The following is a 15,981-nucleotide window of genomic DNA, read 5'->3' as shown; positions in this document are numbered from 1 at the left end:
TGTTTCTTAATTAAACTGTTTGAATGACTAGCTATTATTTGTGCATGAACCTTCTTTAATTGAATATCTATATGCATTGATAGGAATATAATTTCCATATTTATGCAGATAAAATATAGATAAAATATACTTAAATAACAGTTTTGATGGTACCACTATTTAAACGTCCACAGTTGCTGATCACTTCCCAGTGAATCCTCATTTGATAGAGAAGAGAAAATCAGTCCTGATTATCAGTCCTGATTTGAATGTCTTTCCCCTGTGCTGTTGGAGGGGGTTCTCCCATTCCCCATATTTTGCATCCCCTGCCAGGCTCAGTCACACCTAAGATTACATTCTTTGGTATGTACCTACATGGCTTTTCTGTCTGGTTCTTGAAAATTCTACTATTTGTAGAATGTGAAAAATGATGATACAAAGAAAGTAACTATTTGCTTGTTTTACATTATAGTGTGTTCTATTCATTTAAGGTTTTGTAAATCCCTGATAAAGCGGATTAACTCTGCGAAACGCATTGGATTATCAGAACTCACCATAACACATCAATGATCTGTGATATAGACTTTTATAGATTTTTACTCATTCATTCATTGTACTGAATAAAAGATGTTTTTATTATTATTATCATTTTTTATGTTTGAGTCACTCTATGATATAGATTGAACTGCCTTTAAAGTCCCATGAACACAAATGTTGTGTGCTAGGGTTTTCATATATGTGGGCTCTTATCAAGGCTTTTTTTTTTTAGTAGATTAGATTGTGTTTCTTAACTTTTTTTTAATTTTTTAATTTTTTCAGGGTTAGAACTCTTTGTTTGTCTGTGTCGCCATTAGAGATAATTACTTTCTATATTTTGTCCTGTCACTGGGAATGAAAGTGTAGATAAATCCAAACTTTCAGTTGCCACAAGAGTAGAAAAAGAGGGGACACGCAGTTCAAGAATTGTAAACCAATGGTTCTTTTTTAGACATCCAAGAACTATCAGGCTTTGCTGCGAGAAAGGATGAAGCTCCCAGCATGGAAGGAACAAGACACTATACTGCAGTTGATAGAAAAATATCAAGTTTTAGTTGTATGTGGTTTGACTGGGTAAGTCACCAGAGCTTTTCTGTCTGAAGGGCAATGTTTTTTTGGTAATTGCATTTTGCAAATGTCTTTTTATAAAAAGAAAAAAAAAACTTTGGGAAATGTCATACTTAGACTACACTACATGCAAGTGCAAGGCACGCTGTTTGTTTGCTCCTCCCCTTTTTTTCAAATGTCAAATAAGGGAAAATGAACAAGACCTGTGGTACATGGGATGAAATGATAGTATTTTTTTATTCTTCATATCTCACGAAAAGAAGGATGAAGTTATGGGATTGCAGTTGTTACTCTCCCAACCCAACAACTAAATATATATTGTATGGTGTGTGTGTGTGTGTGTGTGTGTGTGTGTGTGTATGTATGTGTATATAATATATATATACTACAACAATTTTAACTGGCAATAAATGCCCACAACACTTAATTAGTTTTAATATCTTAGCTTATTATCAAGAAAATTCATTACATATCAATATATACCAAATAAGCCCCCCCACCCCAGAAAAAGGGGTGAACTAACCACATACCTGCGACATTAAAAGCAGTAAACTGGGAGGGAGTTTCCAGTCCTGTCAGGTGAGCAGAAGTGTTTGTATCCAGACAGCATTTAAATGACATACTTCAGTAAAGGCTCCTATAGATTAAGGCTGTATAATATGCTTTACCTTTTTTTTTTTTTTTTTTTTTTTTTTTTTTAGGACCTTTGTTTTTATCCAAGTGATGCTCAGTAAAAATCATATACAAGTTTGTGTTTACAAGCAAACTAATATGTGATATTTCTTATTCTAATCACAGATGTGGTAAGACCACACAAATTCCACAGTTCATCTTGGATGCTGCAATAAAGGGGTCTTCAAGTTTTTTGCCCAATATTGTATGTACTCAGCCACGCAGGATATCCGCTGTCTCTGTGGCTGAACGTGTGGCTCAGGAGAGAGCAGAGAATGTCGGGATCTCTGTGGGATATCAGATAAGACTTGAAAGTGTCAAGGTTGGTACCCAAAATAATATAAATTCCAGTATTCAGACTAAATACCAAGCTGTGTTTTCTGCTTAGCTATGTGCTTGGCTGTAAGTATGTAGAAATAAATTTTTCAATGCCATTACAGCCTTGTTAGTTTTGCCATCCAACATAAAGCTGAGGGTGACTTTACCCACATTATCAAACTTCAGCAGAATAGTTGGTTTGGAATGTTAGCTTGGTTTGTCCACCAGACTTTCTCTGGTCATGCATTGGTCATAGATGAACATTTCTAAAAAATCGGGTTTTGTTCCCATTGTCTCTAAAAGTGGTAGTATCAAAACAACTTACAAAACTTTATAAAAATAGCCTCACATTAACCTCCCTAGCGGTATGCTTCTTTCCGGATTTCTATGTCTAAAAGCGGTACATTGTTTTTCATGAAAATATATATATATATATATATATATTTTTTTTTTCATTAAAAAAAATAAATATTATATTTATAGTAATAAATAAATATATATATATATATATATACTGTAAAATGTTCTTGAAAACAATTTACTGCAATCCAATGTATTGCATTCAATACAGTTATTTTGTATTGAATGCAATACAAATGATTTTGAATTTCCCGCCCGGCCGGCAACACACACACGCACCGACGTCACCAGGAACTCCCCTGGTGACTCATCGTGTGCAGAAGATCCCGGCGGATCAGGTAAGCACTGTATTTACTATCTTTCCTACAGGTTTACCTACCTATAGGTTATGTTTGATGCACAGATTCTTAATATGGTATTGGTTTTGCAAGATTGGCTCTAGTTTTTGAAATAATTACCTCAATAATAACCTCATGAAAACTAATGAAACATGAAATTAAGCAAAATTTCACTAGATATGCCTTCATATACAAAATTAAATTTTTGAAATATTTAATGTCAAAATTTCTGTATTCAGTATAATTACAAAACTAATTACAAAGAAGTAATTGAAAAACTGTTGTTTGTATGATTTCCTTTTATGCTTATGATCAGTACAATCACATTGAAGGCTCCAGCAGTAGTCTGCCATCATGCGTCTATCCCATCAGCCCTGATACCTTTCTTCCATCACCTTTATATCTTGATGGAACTTCTCTTCTCCCCTTGTTCCTGACTGAAATCGCCAAGGTTTTCTGGAAATTTTTGCAAATAGCTATGGAGATAGTGTGCCTTTATGCTCATAGTAGCACCCAAATCTTTAAGGTTAAAGAGTAAGTTTTGTACCAGTTCTTCAAAACTTTGTGCTTTATGGTTACCCAAGAAGTTCTTGACAACCATGACATAGCTGTGCCAGGCAGGATCTTCAGTATCAGTCATGTAACTTGTGAAATTTGAATCATTTATCAGTTTCCGAATCTGAGGTTTATCAAAGATTCCTGCTTTTAATTTTTCAGTACTCAATCCAGGGAAGAATCTACAAATGTATTTGAAGCAATCACCGTCCTTGTTCAGAGCTCTAACAAATTGCATCATTAATCCCAACTTTATGTGTAGTGGAGGGAGAGTGATTTTTTCTTTGTCAACCATTGGCTCGTTAATTCGCTGCATATTTTTTCATGTTTTCCCTTGGAGGCCATGTGACTTTTTTATTGGTGATCCTGTTTTGCTCCACTATCCCACAAGCAGATGAAACATGGGTACTTTGTGTATCTATTTTGCTGTCCAAGTAGGAAGTTCACCATTTTTAAATCAACACATATGGACCATTGGTGTTCATGATAGCAAAGCTTTTGTTAAGACCATTTTGAAATTTTCATATACTTTCTTAAGTTTTGTTGAGTGACTAATTGGAGTTGATGTAAAGCAGTTGCCATTATGCAGTAAAACTGATTTCAAACTTCCAGTGGAACTATCTATGAAAAGCCACCAGTCTTCTGCTCGGTATTCTGGTACTCCCATATGGGCTTGTAGTCCAGGGATGTTACAACAGTACACAAAGTCTCCATTTGGTGAAGGAGGGTGTCACCTCTCTTGTCCTAAGTTCAGATGCTTGTTTTGACAAACTTAGGTCACGTATTAAATAATTGAGCTCTTCTTGGAAGAACTGCTGTTTTGATGAAATGGAATACATCCTGGATTACACTCCAAACTCTGTATATCCTCCATGTCGGATACAGGAATATCAGGGAGTGTACTGAACACTGGTATAGGAACATCAGCACCATGCGGCATCATTATGATGATTTTTGGGCTCTCGCTATACCATAGGTACACCAAACTTCAAACTTTTCAGTTTTCTGTTTTTCCACTGACATAAACACTCTACAGAAGTTTTGCATACCATATGGGGAGCCCATTACTTCACTTGGTCACCCAGTTAAATACCAAAATATGCAAGATATACTTGTTTTACAAATTCTGTAATGTTTCTTCTCTGTTTTGGCTGAGAATATTCACCACAATGTAGCAAAATACATTAGGGTTAACTTCTTGAAGAACTCCTACTTCTGTAAAAAAAGAAAATGTATGAATAAAAAGAAGGCAAATGAAAGTTTCATAAAATTAATGCTACATTTATTATATCAAAATGCAAAACATTGGGGTAAAGAATGCTAAATAATATGCTGTGTTAACATTTGTTGTTGGTAAAATCGTCTATTCCGATTCTTGTATCACAAGAACTAGGGCTAATTCAATTAAACTGATGTAATTTCTGGATTCAGCAGACCTGAAATACACTAAATATATTAAAAAATCCTTGGCAAGTGAAAAAAAAAATTTTTGTTGAGCTGTGTTATCAGCAAGTGTTTGCATCACTATAAAAGCAGAAGTTTGGTAGTTTGCTGCTCTGGAGCATTCAAGTGTTAACACAGTGATACATTTTAGACTCTATAGGCCTTAGTTAGCATGTTAAAGTTCATGATGATACAAATAAAAAAAGACTGAATAAGTAAGGTTTGCTTGGAAGTGTTGCCTGGGGAAAGCCTCTTAAAAGAACACAGCAGCACAGCTTAGGTTTGCAAAGTTGCACCTGAACAAACCACAAGACTTTTTAGACCATGAGAAAATTGTCCTTCGGACAGATGAGACCGAAGATGTTTAGAGATGTTTAGTCCTAATACACTAGAAAACTAGAAAACCAAACACAGCATATTGGCACAAATGCCTTATGCCAACTGTGGTAAAGATGTGATTATCTGGGCATCTTGCAGTATTTAAGTCAACTTTGACTTAATGTATACCAAAGTATTCCAGAAACAAATAGGACATTTGTGCAACAGCTGAAGCTTAACCAAAATTTGGTCATCCAACAGGTTAATGATGCCAAGCACACTTTCATATCTACAACAGAGTTGGTGAAAAAGAAAAAAAATCAAGGGGTTTCAATGGCCCATTGAAAAACTTCAACCTGAGCAAAATACTATGGCATTACCCTAGGAGAGCTGTGTTTAAACAAATGCCCGCAAAGCTCAATGAATGAATTTATGAGAGAATAAAGTCACACAAAAAATAATTACTTAAAGGTACTGTTGCTAAATTTGGTTCTACAGTTCATTGAATCATAGAATGGGCTTAGTTTTTCACACATGACTCCATTTTGGCTAATTTTTTTGTGGAATAATGACACAGTAGAATATTTTGTGTGTTGTTTTATACCTGAGGTTATATTTAAATATTTTAAAACCTGTTAGTGGCCAAATTATTTTTTTTGGGATGTCTTGCTACGTTAAAGCTTAGAAGGGGGTTAAAAAGAGGGTGTACTTTCTTATTCTTATTCTTATTATTATTATTATTATTATTAGTAAACAGGATTTATATAGCACTGTACATTAAATAGGGATTGCAAATGACAGACTAATACAGACAGTGATACAGGAGGAGAGGACCCTGCCCCGAAGAGCTTACAATCTAGTAGGTGGGGGAATTTCACACACAATAGAATGGGAGATTTGTAGTGGTGGGAAGTAGTGATGGTTTCAAAAGACAGAAGAAAACGGGTAGGCAAGTTTGAAAAAATGGGTTTTGAGCGCTCTTTTAAATGAGCAGAAAGTAGGAGCAAGCCGAATAGGACGAGGAAGACCATTCCAGAGAGTTGGGGCAGCTCTAGAGAAGTCTTGTATCTGTGCGTATGATGAGGTTATGAGTGAGGAAGTCATTAGTAGGTGATTGGAGGAGCGGAGAGAGCGGCAGGGGGAGTATTTTTTTTACCAAGTCAGAAATGTAAGTAGGACAATAACTGTGTAGTGATTTGAAGGCAAAGCACAGGAGCTTGAATTTGATTCTAAGGTGAAATGGAAGCCAATGGAGAGAACTACAAAGAGATGCAGCGGAGGGAAGGATGGATAAGTCTGGCTGCAGCATTCATGATAGATTGTAGAGGAGAGAGTCGGGTTAGTGGAATACCAGAGAGAAGGATGTTACAGCATGTACAAGGAGTTTGGTGGTCTCAGGGGACAGGTAGGGGAAGATTTTGGAGATGTTGCGTAGGTGAAAGTGACAGAACCTGGAAATGTTCCAAATATGGGGGGTAAATGAGAGGGCCGAGTCAAAGGTGACACCAAGACAACGTGCCTGAGGGGAGGGCCGAATAACAGTGTTGTTAACAGTTGGATATATGTCAGGGGGAGATTTGGAATTTGAGGGGGGGATGATGATGAGTTCTGTTTTATCAAGAGTTTCAGGAATCGGTCAGACGTCCATGATGAGATGGCTGACAGGCAGGTCAGGGGTGGACAGATAGATTTGAGGGTCATCAGCATACAGATGGTACCGTAAGCCAAAGGAGGATATGAGACTACTGAGAGAGGAGGTGTACAGAGAAAAGAGGACCGGTTCAAGAACTGACCCTTGGGGAACACCAACAGGGAGGAGAGTGGGTGAGGAGGAGTTACCATTAAAAGAAACTTGAAAGGAACAGTCAGACAGATAGGAAGCAAAACAGGAGACAGCAGTATTACAGATACCAATGGAGCGCATGATTTCTGTTAGAAGGGGGGGATCAACAGTGTCAAAAGGAAAGGTCAAGGAGAAGGAGCAGGGAAAAGTTGCCTTGAGACTTAGCTCTGATGAGGGCTGTTTCAGTGGAGTGGGCAGCTCTAAAACCAGACTGGAGGGGGTCAAGGAGAGAGTTGGTGCTCAGGTAATGGGTGAGTCTTTTGTAGACAAGGCGTTCAAGAAGTTTGGAGACATATGGGGGAAGGGAGATTGGAGGGTAGGGAGGGGTCCAGTGAGGGTTTCTTTAGGATAGGAAGAATTATGGCATGTTTGAAAGCGGAGGGGTATTTACCAGTAGAAAGGGAGAGGTTCAATAGTTCGGTTAGGGCAGGGGCCAGGGTGGAGGAATGGGCACGGAGTAGATCAGAGGGAATTGGGTCAAGTGGACATGTAGTAGACACAGATGAGAGAGTTAAGACTTTGTCCACAGTAACAGGGCTGAGGGAGGCCAGTGATGATTTACAGGTGGAAGGGGTGGGTATGTTTTTTTCACATTTTTTTTTTTTTGCTGTATGTGTCCCCCTAATAATAATAATAAAACTGCAACTTTTTTTCCAGTGCCTGGAAAAGCCCCTTCTAGGCATGTCCTAGCAGCCCGAACGTCATGTGTCCCAGGAGGCTCTGCACTCCCTTTCAGTCTTTACTGTTGCGACACTAAGGATATAAGGGAAGGGATTTACCCATTTTTTTTAAAAAAGGTTTTAGAAAAAAAAAAAACGCATTTTACCTTTATGTTATCTATATATCTACCCTTTATCTACCCTTTTATTATAAAGTATACTTTTCCTCAGCCTATTGGTGTTAAAGAATAAAGAAGGCTGACGCTATCAAAGCTTAAGTGTTTTTTTTCCTATATAGTACCACTTGTAATTATGCACAAAAATGTGTATATCGTCAGATACAGGTGGGAAGCTGTAACCGGGGGGCTGGTGGGGGGGTCAAAAAAAGTGGGTGGGGCAAGACAAGGCAAATGTTTTTCTCCTAGTTATATATGCCACAGGGATTCAGTAACCCCTATTATTGTGTTCTACCTACCCCTATACTTTGTTTCAACTTTATAATGCCCGATTTGTTAGTATGTCCATTTTTTCCACTTTTTTTTATTGTCTTATGTCCCAATAGTCCAGTGCTGTGTATTTTGACCCAACTGCCTTATGTTCGATATTTACTAGTGTCATCCCTTATACTACTGTAATAGTGTGATCAATGTAGTGTAGCAAGTTAGGCTTAGTTCACATTAGCAGTGAAAAAATGCCATTTACCCCTTCTAAATGACTACTTGGCAACTTCTAGGCACCTGGGATTCATAACCGGTGGTAAGTGCTGGGCTTTTTCAGACCTAGCTGTCTTTCAAGCAGCAGAGAGGAATGTGAGGGGTACATGCAGCAAATGCAACCTTACTGTTAGTGTGAATTCAGCCTAACATCAGATGAGGCCTCCTAGCGCAATATCTAGGTAACACAAAACTTTTGTGAAACAAAATTTCACTTTATCTGTCTATTAACCCCACCGTCACTTGCTCAGTTTCCCTCTTCTTTCCGATGCTGACCATTCCATCAAGCGCTGATCTCATTGTGCATGTGTGAAAATTAGAACTTTATTTTACATTATAGAAAAGTCCCTGATGATACATTCCCGATGTTGGGCATGCCCAAAAGAGGCAGCCCACGGCAATCTGAGATATTACACAAATATCCGAGGAGGCTGCAGATTTACCCTGCAGTCTTTTCCACTATGGCAGTAAAGACGAAAGGGGAGGGGTCCTCCCCAAAAAAATTAATACAGAAAGAAACACATTTTTTAATTATATAAAAGGGAAAGTCACTCTTTATATATGTTAAAATGTGGTGATGCTTTAAGAGCATCGTGCATGTGATAGCAGATGAGGGCAGGACAGGACTTGAAAATGTAGGTGCAAGTGGGGGACACCTGTGTGTACACCCCCCTAAAATGTATTAACATAGCATCATTGGAACATAAAAACCTCTGCACATCAAACTGCTTCCCTACCTTGAACCTTAATTTCTCTAGAACAGAAAGGTGCTGGTAAACAAAAATATAGTTGCAAATGGGGGGCACTTGGGGCTAACACTAAACCTTCATCACCACGGCATCATTACAGCATATAAAACTCTGCCTATCAAAACACACTGTCCTGATACACATGACTGTACCCTTCCTGTACCTGAACCCCAATTTAGTTTTGATGGACAGAGTTTTTTTTTATGTTCTAATGATAACAAAGTGAGGAAATTTTAGGGGATGTTAACCATAGACGTTCTCCACACATTTTCAGTTTCCTACACCTCCCCTTTCCAGAAAAATTGGGGTTCAAGTGGGCAGTGATGTGTAACAGGGCAGTGCGTTGTACGTGTGGAGTTTTTCATGGTCTGATGATGCCATAATAATTACATTTTAGGGAGGGGGATAGTTAGCCAAAGGTGTCCCCCACTGCCCTAAATTTTAGGTTTTTGTGCACCCCACCATTCTGGCGAAATTGGGATTCAAAGAAGAGAAGCAGACAGGGTAACATAGTATGACAGGTATGTATTCATTTATAGGCCCCATCTCAATGCTCCTTTCTATATAAGTGGCCCCGGGGGTCCCTAATTTGCATTTTTAATTAAGGTCTCCTAGGTGCACTTTGAAACGGCAACCCCAATGTTGTATTTTTACAAGATTTTAAATTTCTGAACCCTATATCCTAAAAGCTGGGGGTTTTGATGAAACTGTGGTTACTACTAACTATGAGGATTCCCTGTGCGTCCTGAAAATTTCAAGTCATTGTGACATATGGTTTAGGAGATATAAAGGTTTGTACACAGATACACAGAGTTGTAAGGCTGCAGAATGTGACACACAGACTACACACACACACACGATGACGTCATTACACACGCCCACTCGGGTGGATGCATTTTTACACATTTTTTTTCAATAAAGACTCGGCAGGATGGGGAAGGGACAGCCTGTGTCCTGACCTCATCATAGCTGTGCTGTGCTGTTCTAAACCCCCACTCAGCTTTTATCAGCAGCTCAAACCCTCTGAATGGATGACAGCTGAGAATGGAGCAGCCCCTCCGTTATCAGTTCAATTGATTAGAGCTGCTGATAAGAGCCAGGCGGGGGATGAACGGCAGCCGGGCGCCCCACCTCGTTCCTTAGTGGGATTGCTGAGTAATAGTAACAGAAATAATAGTGATAACCCCCAACAATTTCACAATGGGTATTAAAAGTTGCCACCTTCCTATAATATATTCAACACCATACTAAAGCTAGTGGGTCTATAATAGTACCCCCAAAAGGGGTGAAACCCTGGAAAATAGGGACTTTCCTGACCCAATGATATTTTAAAACTTTAAAAAGTTTGTCACGGCTCCACAAGATCAAGTGGTGGACTCGCTGTGTCACCAACCCAGTGGGTGGAGACATGCGCAGGGTCTAAACAGTAGCTTGGTCTACTCCAGAGCCTCTAGAGGTGAGGTTGTTGTGTGGCAAGCTACTGCCAGATTGCGGCCCCCGTGCCCACCAAGGCAGGTGACTGATAAGCAGGAACCAAAACGTAGTGCAAGAGGGAAATCCAAAAGAGTAGTCAAACGAGCCAAAAGGTCAGGGCAGGTAGCAAACAAGGGTAGTCAGGAAACAGGCTAAAGGTCAGGACAGGCAGCAAACGAGTCGTCAGAAAACCAGCCGGGGGCAGTACACGGATAACACTTGAAGAGAACGCAGGAACTGGAGCAGTAGAAACCTAGGAGTAGAACCACAAGGAACTCCTTTGTCCAGGCAACTTCCTGTTTCCAGGTCACTTCCTTAAAAAGGGGATGTCAGGTGGTAGGAATAGATCATGTGAGCTGCATACGATAATCCCACAAGCAGAGGGAGTGCTGGTGATGAGATAGTCTCAGGTGTTATTCAGATGCCTGCCAGCAGATAGAGTGCATCTGTGGAATATCCTGGTTCTCTGAGGCAAGGGAGCAGCTGACAGAGAATCACCTTACCTAGACCAGGAAGTGTGTAGAGAGTTGGATTCAGAGGTAGAGATGGTGCTGGCAGCAAGGGACTGCAAGGAGGGTGAGCCAGTAGGAGACACAGATGACCTAGACCTGCAGGGATCTGTGACAGTTTATTAAGAATATATTTAAATCCAAAAGTTTAGTGATACAACTAGCACAAATAAAATATCAAACACAAAATCCAACAAAAGGTATAGTTTCAAATTTCCAAGGTAGGTCGGGTTAGTAATGCCACTAGGATACAATAGAAAGGAAGAATAGAGAGCTTGTTTTTTTTTTAGGCAAAATAAAGATTGTATTAAGCATCAAGTAAGTCATACAATTTATCATCAGTACAATTCAAATTCAAATATTTACACAGAAAATAGTTTAGAAACCCTATTGGAATAGTCATGGGGATGATACCTGTTAAATATACAACAAAAAGCTAAGTGGTCTTATATATCAGAAAAAGTGTTTCGCCGATAGGTTTAATTAGGGGATTTGCTGAGAGCATAACATATGTATTATGTAAGTTAGGGTCAATAGGCTTAGAAAAGCCAATCTGTAAATGGACAGAGAACTGGCTAAAAGACTGTATCCAGAGAATAGTGAATAATAGTTCATACTTTGAATGATCTAAGGTTAATAGTGGTGTACCCCAGGGTTCAGTGTTAGAACCTTTACTGTTTAACATCTTTATAAATGATATAGAGTTTGGGGGTATAAAAGTACCATTTTTGTGTTTGTAGACAACACAAAACTATGTAATGGAATTAAATCCATACAGGATATCTATAATCTACAAGCAGATCTGGATGTACTGTTTGATTGGGCAAATGACATTTAACATTAAGAAATGTAAAGTTATGCACTTGGGGGCTAACAACATGCATGCTTCATACTGTCTAGAGGGAATGCATTTGGGTGAGTCAGGAATAGAAAAGGATCTGGAGTTCTGGTAGATCAAAGACTTACCCACCCTAGCGGTATTCCCGAGTGTGTCTCGGGGTGGATTTTACCTGAAAAAAGCGGTAATCCTGAGTCACACTCAGGTTAGCTTTTAACTAAAAAAAACCCCACTTACCTTGCTCCCTTAACGTCCCCCGTTGTCCTGCTAGTCCTCACAGGTCCTGGGGACACTTCCTTTCTCATCAATCTCCAGCCGGCAAATGCAGTGACGATCTCGGGGCATTCCCAGTGACGTTGGTGCATGGGTCGGTGCCGACGGGCAGCTCGGCAGGAAATTTAAATTATTTAGTATTGGATTTTATACAAAATAGCTGTATTGAGTCCAATACAAAAAAAATTCATATAATATATATATTAATATATATTTATTATACATGCTACTGTAAACCTATATTTTTTATACTTTATTTTTTTAATTTTTTTTAACAGATTTTTGTGTTTTGTTATTTAAAGTTTATTGTTAATAAAAAAATGTAATAAATATCAGTGAGTTATGCCTAAGAATTAAAGCCTACAATAAAAAATACATTTCAATGCAAAAAAATTTACCGCTTTTTGCATGAAAATTTGCATAGAATTTGACCGCTTGGGAGGTTAAAGAGGAACTATACTGAAAACTCAAAAAACAAAACAAAAAACACCTCCAATCCCGCAGGGCAGTCCGATCACTCTGGGGGTGTCCGGCATCTGGTCCCGCGTGTCTCAGCATCCGTCCTGGAGCTGGGGCTCCGGGCGCCGCCATTTTCGTCTTCTATTCTGGGTTCTTTATTATCTGTTACCCAACCCAAGCACGAGACCGGGTGACGTAGGATGTAAAATAATTGCCGATCTCACGCATGTGCAGTAAAAAGATGCTCGGGCATGCGTAGAAGGCGCTCCCAAGAGCCTCCCGGGATGCCTGGCGTTGGTATCTCTGGAGGTTCATTTTCCCATTCATTCTCAACCGCCTAGGTGGCCTCGAATAAGAGCGCAGTGCTGCACCCTTTTTTTTTTCTTTTTTGTTTAAAGAAAGGTGTTGCATCTTTTTTAAAACAATTTTTACCCTACATAAAAGGGTTCTCTACCTCAGCATCTCCATCCCAGGTTGTTGCAAAAGATCAAGGAAATGCTGACTCAGCACTTGCAGCCCATGACAGATAAGATAAAGTGTCAAAGCATGGGGAAGAGCTGCATGAATTGCAACAACACATAAGTGATCTAGGGGATGAAATATTAACCAATGCAGGCGCAAATCTTCAAAGATCCCCTTCAAGCTGCTTCCTTTGTGAATGCTATGAGAAAAGAAGCCCTTCCTAACAGAATTGGGGAAGTCTCCTTGCCCAAGGTCAGCTCAGTCCTCTCCCTCTTCATCACCTAGTTCATAAAGCGATAGTGCCTATTCATATTTGCACATTCTACTGTGCCATGTGCTCACAAGTACCTACTAGACCCATACTGATTGAGGACATAAAGAGTTAATTTTGTTCTGTTATTTTTTTCAAAATGTCCACAAAGTGGTCCTGGAAGGTTGCGATAGATCTCCCTGCATTGGAAATGTTCTTGGGTTTCTCCCTTTACATTGTTTCTGTACAAGCAAAATTTGGTTTTTGCTCATGATTGTATTAGCTATTGAAGTAGTCCACGTTGGGAAAAAAGGAAGTCCATTACTTGAAATACTACATGACATTTGTTTTTTTGTTACTTGTTCTCATTTTCATTTTTCCCTGTTTTCTAAAAAGATTATTTTGTAGCTTTTAAACTGTACTTACCTTATCAAAATTCCACTACTGGATGGCGGATGTTACCAATCTACAGGGCTGCTCTGCTGGGACGGCCTGGTGGAATGTACTCCCTGGTCACTAATCCTATGATCTGGTTTGCTTTTTTTTACCTCCTTAGATGAAAATAGTGGCCTGGAATGTTAAAGGCCTTCGCTCACCAAATAAACAAACCAAAGTGAGTTGGTGGGAGAGGTCTGGGGAGCCTCTGCACCTGGTCGACGAACGGGAGTATTAATTCTACTCAACAAAAGATTACATTACACAGTCCTAAACAAGTCCTGTAAACCTTGGAAGGGGCAATGGGCATCAGTCACGCTACAATTTTTGGCTAACTCTCCAATAGTCATGGCTATATACAGCCCTAATCAAGATAATGGGGTTTTTTACGGAGAAATTACTTAACGACTCCACAGTTTGTCATATACCTCAGTGTTGGTTGCCGGAGGTTTTTATGCGGTTCCAAATATTAGTGAAGATAGAAGACCACCGCCACAAAAGCATGGTGGGACTATTTCCAGCAACAACTCTTTCAGCTCCTTTCTCTCATCCAACAATCTGGTAGATTCCTGAAGACATATACATCCTCTGGAAATAGAATATACTCATGTTTCCACAGTACACTTAACAATGTCCAGAATTGACTTTATCCTGGCTACTGATGACCTGATGAAAATTGAACTGCTGATATTTATCCACTTGTAATTTCTGATCATGCACCAGTTTTTATTTCCTTATCTACCTACACAAATCGGACTTTGTATGGCGCTTTCCTTCTTTTTTGGCTAAAGATAAGTCTTTCCAAAAGTATCTAAAATATTGGTGGCTAGATTTTGAATTTCATAATGCAATTCACAAATCTAATCCTCAATTATATTGGGACACAGCGAAAGCAGTCCTCAGAGGCCGAACAATGGCTCATGTTACCACGCTAAAAAAGAAGACCATGCAAAATTATTTGAATGCCTGTGATCAAGCACAGCGAGCATATGACGTGTACAAAGGTTGTCTTTCCCTCCAGGATTGGAACTCTTGGCTACAGGCAAACTTTCGGAGGAAGAATTGCATGTATTAAATTCTGACATAACCTCGGAGGAGGTAGTGTCAGCTATTAAATGATCCTTATTTTGAAATGAAAGGAAGACGGGTTTATTTAACAAAAACATATGCAAGTTTATTTAACAAAAACATATGCAATCAACTTACATTCATCGCATCAAAATTCATAGCATAACATAAAACGTAATGATAAACACAGTAAAGCAAACGTAACAGTCAGGCCTTCCTTAGGAGTGAACTTCAAAGGGGTTTGCCTTTCATAACTTGACAAATATTTGTTTCACTGAGTCAAGAGAGAAATGTGAATATTAGGGGTCTCTCCCTCTGACGCGTTTCGCCGATTGGTTCTTCAGGAGAAAGGTTTGAGACCGTTAGCGCGAGCTGTGTAAACAAGCGCAAACAGATACAGAAGATACATTTTATTCAAAATATATTAAATTGCAATCACATAATAGTACCATAGTGTCTCAATATTAATATATGTAACAGATATGACAGATATCTGTTACATATGACAGATAAGATAAAGTGTCAAAGCATGGGGAAGAGCTGCATGAATTGCAACAACACATAAGTGATCTAGGGGATGAAATATTAACCAATGCACTCAACAGCAGCAGATGGGGGAGCAATACAATGTGTTGAAAAGGTGCTTGATATGGAGAACCGTTCACGTCAAAATAATAGAACTATTGGGTTACCGGAAAATGTTAAAGCCTCCGATCTGCATAAATTCTGTTCACACACACTTCTAAAAACTTTGGGGCTAAAGCATACATGAAGGTTGAGAGGGCTCACAGGTTGGGACCACTCCAATGTAACAAATCATTACCACAACCATTATTTACCCAGTACTTGGATTTAAATGATAAACTGGAATTATTTAAAGCTTATTATTCACAAGTTTATTTCTTTGTAGATGTCAGTAAAGTGTTGCTGTTTTCAGACTACTCTGCTGAAACCACTAAGCAGCAAGCAACCAAGCTTTTTTAGCTATTTGTAAACAACTAATCTCGAAAGGCTTGAATTTGCTCTTATGTTTTCAGCAGTATTAAAAAAAATGTTATCTGATCGCGAGGCGCAAATCTTCAAAGATCCCCTTCAAGCTGCTTCCTTTGTGAATGCTATGAGAAAAGAAGCCCTTCCTAACAGAATTGGGGAAGTCTCCTTGC

The 15,981-nt window shown here is 39.0% G+C and overlaps 1 protein-coding gene across 3 annotated transcripts in view; it reads left to right on the top strand.

Moving 5' to 3' along the window:
• Positions 1–15,981, top strand: part of DHX57 (DExH-box helicase 57) — a 112,425-nt gene that overhangs the window by 38,065 nt on the left and 58,379 nt on the right. For all 3 annotated transcript variants that reach the window (XM_072409133.1, XM_072409132.1, XM_072409134.1), the window contains exons 7-8: positions 968–1,089; positions 1,882–2,077. In XM_072409133.1, coding sequence (XP_072265234.1) covers positions 968–1,089; positions 1,882–2,077 — 318 coding nt within the window. The remainder of the gene's footprint in view (positions 1–967; positions 1,090–1,881; positions 2,078–15,981) is intronic.

This window comes from Pyxicephalus adspersus, chromosome 4, assembly GCF_032062135.1.
Source record: "Pyxicephalus adspersus chromosome 4, UCB_Pads_2.0, whole genome shotgun sequence".
Taxonomy (NCBI): Eukaryota; Metazoa; Chordata; class Amphibia; order Anura; family Pyxicephalidae; genus Pyxicephalus; species Pyxicephalus adspersus.
Note: the sequence above shows the minus strand (reverse complement) of the source record. Positions and strands in the feature narration are given on the sequence as shown.